The sequence below is a fragment of the Salvelinus sp. IW2-2015 genome, linkage group LG23, assembly GCF_002910315.2.
Source record: "Salvelinus sp. IW2-2015 linkage group LG23, ASM291031v2, whole genome shotgun sequence".
NCBI classification, from domain to species: domain Eukaryota; kingdom Metazoa; phylum Chordata; class Actinopteri; order Salmoniformes; family Salmonidae; genus Salvelinus; species Salvelinus sp. IW2-2015.
In genome coordinates, this window is record NC_036863.1 from 42,035,811 (window position 1) to 42,049,385 (window position 13,575).

General features: G+C 42.2%; 1 protein-coding gene across 3 annotated transcripts; it reads right to left on the reverse strand.

Moving 5' to 3' along the window:
- Positions 1-1,243: 1,243 nt before the first annotated feature.
- On the reverse strand, positions 1,244-11,396 carry alg13 (ALG13 UDP-N-acetylglucosaminyltransferase subunit). Of its 3 annotated transcripts, none has more exons than XM_023967459.2 (24): positions 11,120-11,396; positions 10,706-10,789; positions 10,405-10,455; positions 10,249-10,295; positions 10,019-10,091; positions 9,562-9,643; positions 9,221-9,389; positions 8,967-9,036; positions 8,736-8,844; positions 8,427-8,491; positions 8,217-8,317; positions 7,860-7,975; positions 7,497-7,728; positions 5,267-5,350; positions 5,017-5,164; positions 4,770-4,914; positions 4,635-4,670; positions 4,331-4,386; positions 4,010-4,081; positions 3,610-3,787; positions 3,405-3,524; positions 3,256-3,296; positions 2,008-2,161; positions 1,244-1,810 (listed from the first exon to the last, which is right to left on the reverse strand). In XM_023967459.2, exons 1-24 carry the CDS (start codon positions 11,237-11,239, stop codon positions 1,545-1,547), a joined length of 2,619 nt encoding a protein of 872 aa, XP_023823227.1. In that variant the 5' UTR covers positions 11,240-11,396; the 3' UTR covers positions 1,244-1,544. The 3 variants fall into 3 exon arrangements, with proteins under 3 accessions (XP_023823227.1, XP_023823226.1, XP_023823224.1); XM_023967458.2 differs by having other exon boundaries at positions 5,261-5,350; XM_023967456.2 differs by having other exon boundaries at positions 5,017-5,173; positions 5,261-5,350.
- Between the last annotated feature and the right edge of the window lie 2,179 nt (positions 11,397-13,575).

Sequence of the window (13,575 nt, forward strand, 5' to 3'; positions counted from 1 at the left end):
CGGAATTAAGTGTACCATAAGTTTTTGGGTTGATTTCAAGCCTGCCCACAGCACCAAAGTAATCATCAATTCGGAGCGCAGCTGCACAAGACCCAATCCTAATGCCCATGGTCAATTTGATTTGACATTGGATATCCCTATAGGGCTAGTTAAGAACAATCAGAATGTCAACAAAGTACACAGGACAATATTTTTAAATGTCAATCGCTCCACAGTTCAATGACTTAAGCCTCAAACCAGCTAAAAATTGTAGAAATACATAAAAATAGTCCCATTTACATTGTGTAATGTACTGAGAGTCCCTAACTAGCACCAGAGATTGGATAGCCTATGTCAAACCAAATCTGCCAGGGTTGCACACCAGCCAAGTGAAGCTAATTGGCGAAATAAATTGGCTAGCCTGGGCAACTTCAAGACCTGGTTAGACTGTTAAATTATCTAGAAGGATACAGTAGGTGACACTATACTGCAGGGGTGTCAAACTCAACCCATGGAAGGCTGAGTGTCTGCAGGTTTTTAGTTTTTCCCCTTTCAATTAAGAGCTAGACAACCAAGTGAGGGAAGTTAAATACTACTTCCTGAACATTATTCAAATGCAAGGGTGGAGTGGTCTGAGTCAGAAGGGGCAAACTGAAACCTAGCTGTTATTGGCAGAGGTTTGGAACTCGTATCTATTAACTAATTTAACGCCTGGTGATGTCACCAGGCAGGCCAAAACTCCATCCCACCAAAACAGGCTGAAAGTTCATGCGGTCTTTTCCTACAGCTCTTACACTAAAAGTGCTTTATAATGGTCACAGTATTCCAACCTCTGTTATATTTTCACATTTTTCGGCGCTGGGCCAAAAATGACAAAGCTGAAAAACAAGGCACTCAGTTCAGCCCTGCTAGCTCTCCTCCCGAAACTGAGTTATAAACTACACATATTTTAACACTGCCCGAATACCAGTGAGCGCTTTCCATGGTGCTGATCATGACGAAGGGTAGCAACAACATCAGCCTTGTGCTGGCCAGGGTTCTGGAACCTCAGATACCACCATCATACCAAATTACTTCTCTAAAAGCAGGGCTCTCCAACCCTAATCTAGCACACACGATTCTAATAACCAGCTCCTAGATAAGATGAATCAGGTTAGTTACAACAGGGGATGGAGCAAAAACCTACACGAGTGTAGCTCTCTAGGAACAAAATTGGAGAGCCCTGCTCTAAAAAGRTACAGTTCAAATGACAAATTGTTACAACTTCTGGGAAACATAACTTTTTTTAATTAAGCAAAAAAAATAAAACACATTAATATTAACATAAACATCCCTGAACACTGTGGGGATGGAACTGCGGCTGTGTCTGAAATTGCACCCCATTCCCAACGTAGTGCACTACTTTTGACCAGCCCTATGGATGCCATTTCAGACACAGCCACTGACTAGCAAAGTGCAACAGAGGAACAGTGGAATAAACTTGACACAAATTAACATTTACAGGCATAGGGTGAATGTGAGTGGGTGAATAGTAGAGGGACCCTGCCTCCCTCCCCAGTGCTTGGTTACATGCTGGGAGGGATAAAGTGCCCTGGGTGTGTGGGTGCACTGACATAGTTGACTGGGTGATTGGAGGGGCAGTAGGATGTGAGCACACGGGGTTGTGCAGGGCCTGAGTTCCAGGGTGTGAGGTAGTGGTAGGTGGCAGAAAGCATTGGAACATAAGGCTCGTAGGTGTGGAGGGGGGGTTGGCTGCACTGGTCCTGAACCAAGGGGTAGAACACTATGCCTGGGGCTCCTGCTGAGGGAGGGTCCATGACCAAGGGTGTGCCTGGTAGGGAGGAAAAGGTTGGGGGTGAGGACAAACGTGAGATTAAGAAACATTTTTTTTTATGGATCACAGAGTCACGTTTGATACTTGAAGTCGTAACATCCTCGTGACAGAATCTGACACTGAAGTCAGATCTTATTCAATGCAGATGTGCCATTTCATAATGCAGAGGTTTGAGGCAGAGGAGTGGCGCTGACCGTTGGCAGGAATGTCTCCCTGGCCATCAGGCCCAGTTCTCCCAGGCTCTGGGTAGGACTGGGGGACTGTGTGATCAGAGGGAGGGGAGGCAGCAGGCTGCTGATACACCTGCTGCATCTGCACCACGGAGTGCCAGTAGCTCTGCTGGTACCACTGTTTCAACACAGATAGAAATATAGGCACACATTGTTTTCATTCAAAAGACATGTCTTGTCTCATGACCAGTTACTGTTCACCCATACTACACTGAAAAATATTGAAATGCAACAAACTGTTGGTACCATGTTTCATGACCTGAAATAAAAGATCCCAGAAATTGTCCATACGCACAAAAAGCTTATTTTGCTTAAATTTGTTTCCATGCCGGTTAGTGATCATTTATCCTTTGCCAAGATATGCCACACCTGTCAGGTGGATTATCAGGAAGCTGATTAAAACGCATGATCATTACACAGGTGCACCTTGTGCTGGGGACAAAAGGCCACTAAAATGTGCAGTTTTGTCACAACACAATTCCACAGATGTCTCAAGTTGAGGGAGTGTRCAATTGGCATGCTGACTGCAGGAATGTTCACCAGAACTGTTGCCAGAGAATTTAAAGTTAATTTCTCTACCATAAGCCGCCGCTATCATTTTAGAGTATTTGACAGTACATCCAACAATAGCAGACCACGTGTATGGTGTAGAGTGCGCGAGCGGTTTTCTGATGTCAACATTGTGAAAAAAGTGCCCCATAGTGGCGGTGTGGTTATGGTATGGGCAGGCATAAGCTACGGACAACGAACCCAATTGCATTTTATCGATGGCAATTTCAATGCACAGAAATACCATGACGAGATCCTGAGGCCCATTTTAAGGTATGTGTGACCAACATATACATGTCAGTATTCCCAGTCATGTGAAAATCATAGATTAGGGCATAATGAGTTTAATTCAATTGACCAATTTCCTCAAATGAACTGTAACTCAGTAAAATCAATGAAATTGTTGCATGTTGAGTTTATATTTTTGTTCCGTAAATGATATAGGGCTCTCCAACCCTGTTCCTGGAGAGCTACCCTCCTGTAGGTTCACTCCAACCCGTTGTAACCAACCTGATACAGTTTACTAACCAGATAATTATTAGAATCAGGTGTGCTAGATTAGGGTTRGAGAACCCTCCTATATATTAGGCTGTCATTGTGAATAAGAATTTGTTAACTGACTTGCCTAGTTAAATAAATATTCATTTGATTCCCTTTACTTACTTGGACTCCTAAATTAAAGTAATATTGGATGACCTTGCAATCTAAAAAAAAAAAAAAAGATTTAGTTACAATTACTGTCACATTTTCAAATTCAACCATTAGAAGTTTACAACTTGAACACAAAAGCCATGGGGCAGCGTTTCTCTGACCTCGTGGAAGGTCATTGCCGTTGGGGTCATAGGAGTATGGTGGAGGGGGTGAGGCGCTGACTGCTTCCCCCATCTCATTCACAAACCAGGGAGAGGAAGGAGGAAACTGCATGGATAAAACTAAAAACAAGAGAAATAGACATCCGTTAGACAACTCATAACCAACTCATTATGTCCAACCATAACTTATATATAGAGCGGGTACCTGGTCTGCCCATAGTGTGTGGGGGCATGGGAGCCCCCTCTGGATGGCTTGAGGGTGGAGCCATTGGTGCTGGGGGGATCTGAGAGCTGCTAGCAGAAGAGGAGTTGGAGGTGAAGATAGCTGCTGGGGCTGTGCTTACAGCCTGTGAAGAGGTGATAACTGCGGACTTCACCACCACCTGAGGAAACAAAACATTAAAATAACCCTCAGACGACAACATAGACAATTCATGCTTAAATTCAATGTCATGCTTAAAATTAAAATAATAGTTTTACCTAATCTAGAGGTACATTCTACAGTTTATAAAAATGTTTAAAGCAGCTGCGTATAATTGAAACACCTGTTCTCCCGCCAAAATGTGACAACAGTTCTGTAAAGCGGATGGTGAGGGATCCAGTACCTGCTGTGAGTAGCTGTAGGTCGCTACGCCCTCTTGTGGTGAGCTGGCACGAGATCCTCCCTCTTCAATGGTCTAGAAAGGCAGGCAGGCAACAAAAATAAAATATTTAAAGACAGGAACGCAGTCAAAACAGATCAGCCCCAATAAGCACGTTAATTGGAAATTATACAATACATATAATCATCCCACATGTGAAATGAACTTTTATTACCCTTAGTTTTGACCCCCACAAAAAAGTGAAGGGCAATTTGAGAAGATATAGATATATATAAAGCGCAATGTTTGAGAGGGCATATTGAGCACAATGGATATTTTGAGTACCAGGTTGGCAGTGGACTCTGCCGCAGTATACATAGACGGGCTCTGGAACCCTGGGTCTGCAAGATGAAGAGACTTCAAAAGATAATTGTGCACTTTTATCCACATTGTACGAGGGGTCTCCATATTGTGAGCCTTTACTGCTGCCAAATGACATCAGTTGGGAAATGGAATAGCCCAATCTGTCTCTACATAACCAGTTAAAATAATGCATCTACAGAACATAATGAAAATGGTGAACAAGGACTGTCCTACCAGTTCTTCCTAAGGGCTCTCCAAAATCTCCACAGCAGGTGAAGTCACTCACCTTGCGCAGTATAGATGTACTCCTCCGAATATTCACCTGAGACAGATACACATCGATTTTCTCCATTTACATTCAAATCCTGGCTCAAGTTGAACAAATACATTTGATCAAGACAGCGTCACTGGACAGGCCTACCTTGGTCGCCACCATTGCTCCTCTCGTCAGCGTCCTCCTCTGATGAGGTCATGGCCTGTTTGCCAGACGTGGGGATGGGGCTCGGCCCCCGCTGCATCCAGTAGGTAGGGGGTGCTGGAACCATTTGGTTTGCTACCGCCTGACCCTAAAGAGAAGGTTACAAAGCAGACAGCAGGTTGACTGTGGAATACTCATGCTCCCAACAATCAAAGTCCGAACCCTGAGGGCTTATGTGCTAATTCGTTACCGGCAAGGGAGGGAAAGGGGTCTCATCTCCCTCCTCAATCTCGTAGAAGGTGATTGTTCCTTCCATGTCCTGTTCCTCCTCGCCAGCCTCGGGAACATAGCTGAACTGGCACTCTTTGTTGACAGCATGCATCTGGCGCCTGCTTCGACTGCAAGAGCTCAAGTGAATACACATACATTTATAACCACAACACTCAGTCACTGCTCAACATTGCTTAGGAGATGATTAAAAAAAAGTATATTACCGTGACCTGAATGAGTAGTTGTCGAAGCTCTGGTAGCAGCGTTTTCCTGGGTGAGGGTAGTATGCCGCCTCTGGCCCAATAAAGTGATGCCTGTTCAAGAAACGGGCTGAACTTTTGAACAGAACCCAGATTGGCAACATCATTCAGTAGATACCAAAAKAATATAAATCTATGGTAAGGAACTTATATGGAATGTATATGTTTAAATGAATGATTAGAATATTCCACCCTGAAACCATATAATTGTATGAAATTGATTAGAATCATAAAATTATTATTAATGATGTGTAGTTTTAGTCAGAATTCGGGTAAAACAATATATCTGTACAATACGTCTTTATAGTATCTTAAACACAGACTGTCTGAGCAAAATTCGGTGCCGACCTTGGCTAGGGGCCACAGAGATTTGGGAGAGGGCAGGGAGTACTTCTCACGGCGCCTCCCTAATCTTGGGGGAGGACAGGGGGTGCTTCTCACGGTCTCCCTATCTCCCTACTGTTTGTGTGGAAGTATGTGCGCCGCTATAAAATGGATGTCTTTGTATTGTGGACTTCAGAACGTTCTTGTGAATAAACATTTGACTATTGTAGGCTGGGCCTCTGTCTGTTTTCATTTCAACCAGTATCTTACAAATTCTGGGTCGCAGACTGAGTAGTTAATTGAGGTTTAGTTTATGAACATTGAGAACATAATTCTCTTAACTTCTTTGGGATAGGGGCAGCATTTTCACTTTTGGATGAATAGCGTGCCCAAAGTGAACTGCCTCCTACTCAGTCCCAGATGCTAATATATGCATATTGTTATTCGATAGTTTTAGAAACTTCAGTGTTTTCTGTTTGAATGATGTCTGTGAGTGTAACAGAACTCATAAAACATGCAAAAACCTAAGATTTTTTTTTAACAGGAAGTGGGAAATCTGAGGTTTGTAGTTTTTGAACTCAGCCCCTATCGAATTCACAGTGGGATATGGGTTATGTTGCACTTCCTAAGGCTTCCACTAGATGTCAACCGTCTTTAGAACGTTGTTTCAGGCTTCTCGTGTGAAGGGGGGCCGGATGGGAGCTGTTTGACTAAGGGGTTTGCCAGCAGCCTCGTTCTCAGTCACGCGCATTTCATATGCGAGGTAGCTCTCGTTCCATTGCTTTTCTACAGACAATGGAATTCTCCGGTTGGAACATTATTGAACATTTATGATAAAAACATCCTAAAGATTGTTTATATACTTAGTTTGACAAGTTTCTTTGACCTGTAATATAACTTTTTGAACGTTTCGTCCGACTGGACCTGAACGCGCTTTTGGATTTGTTTACCAAACGCCCTAACAAAAGAAGCTATTTTGACAGACATAAATGGACATTATCGCACAAAAAAAACATTTGTGGAACTGCGATTCCTGGGAGTGCATTCTGATGAAGATCATCAAAGGTAAGTGAATATTTATAATGCTATTATGACTAATGTTGACTGCGCAACATGGCGGTTATTTATTTTGGCTGGTTTGGGCTGAGCGCCGTTCTCAGATTATGCTTTTTCCGTAAAGTTTTTTTTGAAATCTGACACAGCGGTTGCATTAAGGAGAAGTGTATCTAAAGTACCATGCATAACACTTGAATTGTCATCAACATTTATAATGAGCATCTGTGAATTCATGTGGCTCTGCAAAATCATAGCATATTTTTGAACATAACACACCAATGTTAAATGAGATTTTTGGATATAAATATGCACTTTATCAAACAAAACATACATGTATTGTGTAACATGAAGTCCTATGAGTGTCATCTGATGAAGATCATCAAAGGTTAGTGATTAATTTKAYCTCTATTTGTGCTTTTTGTGATCTTTGGCGGGAAAAAATGGCTGGGTTTTTCTGTGACTTGGTGGTGACCTAACAATCGTTTGTGGAGCTTTCGCTGTAAAGCATTTTTGAAATCAGACACTGGGGCTGGATTAATGAGAATTGTATCTTTAAAATGGTGCCTAATACTTGTATGTTTGAGAAATTTGATTTATGAGATTTCTGTTGATTTTTATTTGGCGCYCTGCAATTTCATTGGCTAGCGGAACCCCAGTCCTAGACAGGTTAACAGGAACATGGCCTTATTTCCCAAAAAGCATAAATAGAATAAAAATCAGTAACAGTGCACCACAGGAACTTTCAATTGTGTATAACAGCAGCCGTGTGAAAGAGTTCTCAAACCTGCAGTTTGACTATTTAAGTAGCAAGCACACAGACCTGGGTGGGCCATATCCTCGCGGGGGCCTGGGTGGAGGATGTGGGTGATAATGTTCATAGGGCAGGGTCCCTGGTGGTGGTGTGGGGGCATACATGCCAGGGGCGCGCCCAGGGGGTATGCCGCCAGGGCCTGGCCGGAAGCGGGGAGGCTGGGATCGATTGTAAGAGACCATCAGCATCTCCTTCCCTCTGGGCTTCTTAAAGAAACGCCGCCGGCCTCTCACCTCGGAGTCTGGGGGAGGGGAGAAGAGGTAACAGACAAAGTTGTACAAGTCATCTTTAATGGTCTGAAGCCAATACATGTCACTGCTATTAGAAGCTTACTAGCTAAGACCATCTAAAAAGRTTAAAGGGTATACAGACCCATCTCTCCAGGATACTGCTCAGGYCTGCTGTATGACGGTCCCTTGCGGCTTGGGGTGATGTTCCAGGCAGGGACAGGGTTCACAGGCTTCAAGTTAGTCATAGACACAAGATGTCTGAAAGTGGTGGGGTAGAGAGAGAAGTCTCAAATCTAATATTGAAAACAGCACTGTGTAGAAAGTAATTCACCATATATACACACTATACTGTATGACTGACAATAGGATGATGCAAGGCCAGGGGCAATCATTCATGTACCAGAATACTAAAATAAGCACACATTGATGGGTGCTGTGCAGTAGTGCCTGTTCTTAAGTCAATTAAATTGGGGTGTTTTAAAAGAGACATGCATCTCACTTTTCTCCAAGCTCTTCGATGAACACTGTCACAGCGCTGGGGTGAGTGCCCACCTCCTGAATGAARGCATTGTAATACTTCCCTTTGGGGTCGAGACGAACCTGCATAGGAGACACGGGCTAACCTTACGGTCATGGAGTATGTTCGGAGTACGGTTTGTACAAAATACACTCACTAAGAATCTTAAAATGAGTGGATAAATTGGATTACCTGACACTTGTCTCCCAAGAAGTACTGTCTTCCAGCAAACACCATGTAATCAGTCTTCTGCATTTCTGTTTCAGAGACAAGACATTATATGCCATTCCAGAATGCCCAATTATACGTGAAGAATAAAAAAAAAAATCTGTGTGGTATGAGCATATCAACCCCATGTGAATATTCAGCACAGATAAGTTCTGCACTGCGTGGATATTGAAACATGTTCTTTATTACTAAAGTTTCACGGTCACCTTAACAGTTCCACTGTACCACAAGAAATCCAACTCAAGTTTTCCCAAAAGGGGCAACATGGCATACCTTTGCGRCTGTCATGCCATACATCAAACTCTACATTTCTGTACATCTCAGAATCCAGTGCTTTGAGCACCTTGTACGGGAGAGAGAGTTTTGTTGGTCYATCTGGAGTCTTGGGAAGAGAAAGAGAGATAGAATAGATTCTTGGAGCACATACAATCTCAGTAATGTTATAAACTACAACACCTCAGATGGTAACCAGACCACTTTCTAAAACATAGAAAACATTGTCACCTTTGCTTCCTCTGCTCCAGGTCTGGCTTTGTCCTCTGTGCGATTGTACCCATTGAGCTCCCAATCGTCCCTACAAGATTAAACAATTATACTTGACAAAAAAATGCAAGAAAATAACTAAATCACAATGACTATTCCAATATATAGATGCAGGGGCAATTTATGCATACTGTAGGTAACTGGAAGACCATAAGGCAGGTTTAGTCAGGAGGACATTCTGTAATTCAAAAGGATTGTGCCGAACAAGACTTCACCTCTGAGTCTGACCCCTGTCCTCGGGGGTGTCATAGCCTGCRTCCTCACTGCACACCGATAGGCTGTTCCTATAGCGACGACCTCCTCCACGGAACCCCTCCAAAGCTCCCTGCAACTCCACCTCCTCAACACCAAGGACTTGCGTGTACAGCAGTTCATACAACAGTGCTGGATTCAAAATAAAAAAAATAAAAGTACATTTCCTTTAGACCACACATGGAACTATTGCCCATTACAATATTGACTAACTACAATCARTGAGTAGCTAGTTATAAGACTTAAAAAGAGTGAAGACATCCACTGGTTCCTCAGAATTCTGATGGACTGTGAGAATACTGACCCTGACACAGCGCTGCGTCGATCGGGTAGTTCCTGGGGTACACAATGTCGTAGTGGCCATTGTTGGAGCAACACAGCAGAATCTGCAAATCAGTCAAGAAGAGTCCAGGAGTGTAATGCATTTTATCCCCATCACTCCTTTAACCATTCAATGGGGAAAATGATAGACACATCAAATTGTCTACATAGAGATGGAAGTAAGAAAGATAGAAGCTGGTAAACTGAAAAWGTAGAAATATTGGACTTTTTGAAATGGCGGTAGTCTTCTCAAAGGATAAAATGAGAGCAGCACCCTCTAGTGGACAAACCAAAGTCTCACACGTCATCTCACCTTTCCACACACCTGGTTTAATTAGCAATGCGATTCAGTTTTTCCTGGTAATTACTTCACTAGTCAGGCATTTGAGATGCTTCAGGGCCTGGGTTCAAGTGGGCTGTGCTGAACCACACACACTTACCTTCTCCACGTACTCTTTCTCAGTTATCTCAGTTGGTGGCTTCCCAGGGTACCTGTATATGAGGAAGCACCGCCTTCAACACAGTAAAGATGTGAGAACACACTCATTTCARGTTCCATTAAAAGCAAAAAATGCAATTCACATAAATCTCATTTTACAATGTCCTGTCAGCCAACAAAGGTAGTACAATGTGGGGATGTATAACTCTGAACACATTTTGGAGCACGTACCTGTACAACAACGACAATGCCTTTATCTCAACTTGTCCAGCGGTTTCCTTTAGAAAAATATATTTAAGGGTATGACCCTTTTCATACAGTCCATGGTCTGAATCTGACCCATGTTTTGTGCAATGAACTTGTATAACCATGTAGTTTTAAACATACCGTGGGGTCCTCCAGACGTTCCAGATACTTCTCAAATGACCCTTCAACAAACTGAGAGAAAGCATGTCATTTAGCAGACGCCCTTATCCAGCGCGACGTAAGAGTATAGTGAGTGYATACATTTTCGTACTKGTGTCCCGTGGGAATCGAACCCACAACCCTGGCTCTGAAAGTACCATGCTCTACCAACTAAGCCACACCCGACCTACTGATAAAGCATGTCAGGATAAAGAATGTAATTATAGACTGATTTTTAACTAGACTTGCTCTGTACTGTGATTACATTGTGCTTGCAACTTACAGGTTCAAAATCGCATCGGTTTGCCCTCATGAAGGTGACACAATCTTTCCTTATCTTTTGTTGGAAATTCTGTGAGTAATAAAGCTTGAGAAAARGAAAGAAATACCGGTACATTATTACCACATGTTTTGTATTCGGCCACTTCGCGCCCTGTGAAGCATAATTGTGTGCATTCCATGTTTCAACTCTGGCCACTTCATCAGTATCAATAATTTAGCGGTCAACCAAATGGACCCATGAGTTCCCAAACGACACATTCAAAAAAGGACTAAATCCTATTTTCCCACCATTAATTCAGTCGACGTTATTGAGAACTGTAATATTTTCTCTTCATTTTCAAAACGTTGGACGTGAAACGCAATGCAATACAAATAAAAGTGTACAGTAACGTTTGCGAAATTGGCTTTAGCCTACCTGCTCAGAGACAGCTCGAAATAGACAGGACGCGTCTCGTGCCATCATTTTCCGGTAGAGACCGATGCTGGCTAGATACTCGTCCATGTTTACAAAATACTTCTTCAAAGCTTTCTGCATATTTAAAGAAATTGCAAATAAAAAACGATAAATATGCAAAGCTTCATAACTTCATGCGTAAACGATAAAGAACACGAAGGTCGAAAGTTTCCTTTCGAATCGCTATAAGGAAACAGCTGCTACAAATGAGCACTGATTGCCGAGTTCATTTCGCCGTCACTCGGCGAAACCGTTGAAAAATGTATTGAACATTCTTGTATTTGATTGGTTACACTAAACTCTTGTTTTTTTTTATATACTTTATCCTCGAAATAGTATCCTACATTCAATTATGATCGCCCATTGTGTCTATACACAGTCTCCCATGAGTAAAAAAGGCTACTCCACAGTAGGAAGCGAATTATAAACCTGATATAGAGGGAAAAATTGTAAACGATGGCCTAAATCAAACAGACAGCCTGATAAAGATGCTATTTCTACATGTTGTCAAACTGGCAACATGTGGCTGCGGCATGACATAGTAAAGCAAAGTTTTCTTGATTTAATCACTAGTCAAGGTAAATTTGAAGAACAACAGTTTACAGTCTGAAAACAATAGGCTGTCACATTAGACAGTCTTGCCTCAAATGTATTTCCCTTCCTTCTCCCCTTCTCCCCCCCTCTCTAATTCCTATTTTATCCCCCACCTTGGATTGGAACCTAAAGCACCCATCTGGGGTGGAGACAGATTATAGGCTACTTCAATACTGTGAGTTAAAATGTTGTTGCCTACTGTCAATAATACAGTGCATTCGGAAWGTATTCAGACCCCTTGACTTTTTCCACATTTTGTTATGTTACAGCCTTATTCTAAAATTGATTAAATCGTTTTTTCCCTCATCAATCTACACACAATAGCCCATAATGACAAAGCAAAAACAGGTGTTTAGACATTTTTTCAAATGTATACAAACCCCCCCCCCCCCCCGGAATTATCACACTTACATAAGTATTCAGACCCTTTACGCAGTACTTTGTTGAARCACCTTTGGCAGCGATTACAGCCTTGAGTCTTCTTGGGTATCTCATACCTGTATTTGGGGAGTTTTTCCCATTCTTCTCTGCAAATCCTTTCAAGCTCTGTCAGGTTGGATGGGGAGTGTCGCTGCACAGCTATTTTCAGGTCTCTCCAGGGACGTATGATCGGGTTCAAGTCCGGGGTCTGGCTGGGCCACTCAAGGACATTCAGAGACTTGTCCCAAAGCCACTTCTGCGTGTTCTTGGCTGTGTGCTTAAGGGTCGTTGTCCTGTTGGAAGGTGATATCAGGAAGTGGTTTGGGACCACTGTCTCTGGGAGACTAGAATCGTTGAAGACGCATGTGGTGCATAGATGCACATGGAGTGGTGTGGGTGTGAATAACTAGGTATAGTTATATAGGGAAAATAATGGATAACCCAATCAGTTCTTTGTGAGCTGAGTTTTTCCATATATTACGTTATCTAGGATTCCGTCCACCACACCCCATCGGTTTACAGGTAGTGAGCWCTGACAGGAAAAGCCATTGAAAAGTTTCAAAGGGTAACAGCTGAGATGGATACGGTCTGAGATGCCCCCGGACACTGAGACTTTMTTAAGAGCATRATATGTGTACCTCTCGGGCTGCTGCGCTGTGATCGTTGCTGCAGTGTGAAGGTGAAAACCTAAAGATGTATAATGTTATAAAGGGATTCTCTATGGATATATGAAAGAAGAGAGTATTATTCCCGAATATGCTGTTAAATAGAACATTAGAGTGAATATTCAAACCCCTGTATGAATAGAACACTGGTGTAGATGAGGAATTTGTGATGTAACACAAGTGTATAATGGGTTACGAGAGATAAAGTAACATAATATTGAGTATAATGTGTTATTATGATGATCTGATGAAGTAAGAATAGAAGAAAAAATAATAATACCACGTGAGTGGTGACAAAGTATTCTGAGGAATGTTCAGAGTGGTCCCTTTATGGATAATTTGAGGTATGATAAGGTTAAAGCATTGTACGGGACTTTACTTACCCCTAACCAATAAAACTATAAATAGAACCAATGAATGTTGAACATGGTTTTCTGTTAACTAAACTTAAGGCTACAATTTATTGTATTCCTGATGGAGTTTTTATTGATATGTCAAACGATGAGATATTAAACCAATGAGTAACCAGGCAAATTGAACTACTCCCCCAGGAGGAGTGGGGGTCTGACACTGCCTCCCAGTTTATTTTGTCTCAGGCACCAGAAATATTATGGATAGAACATTCCAATGACAGTGGACTGATAGGCAGTGCTAGCCCAGTTATAATAACTGTTTATCTCTCCCCTTCTGAATTGACCAATGAATTTTATAAATTTGGCACATTACATATGAATCTTA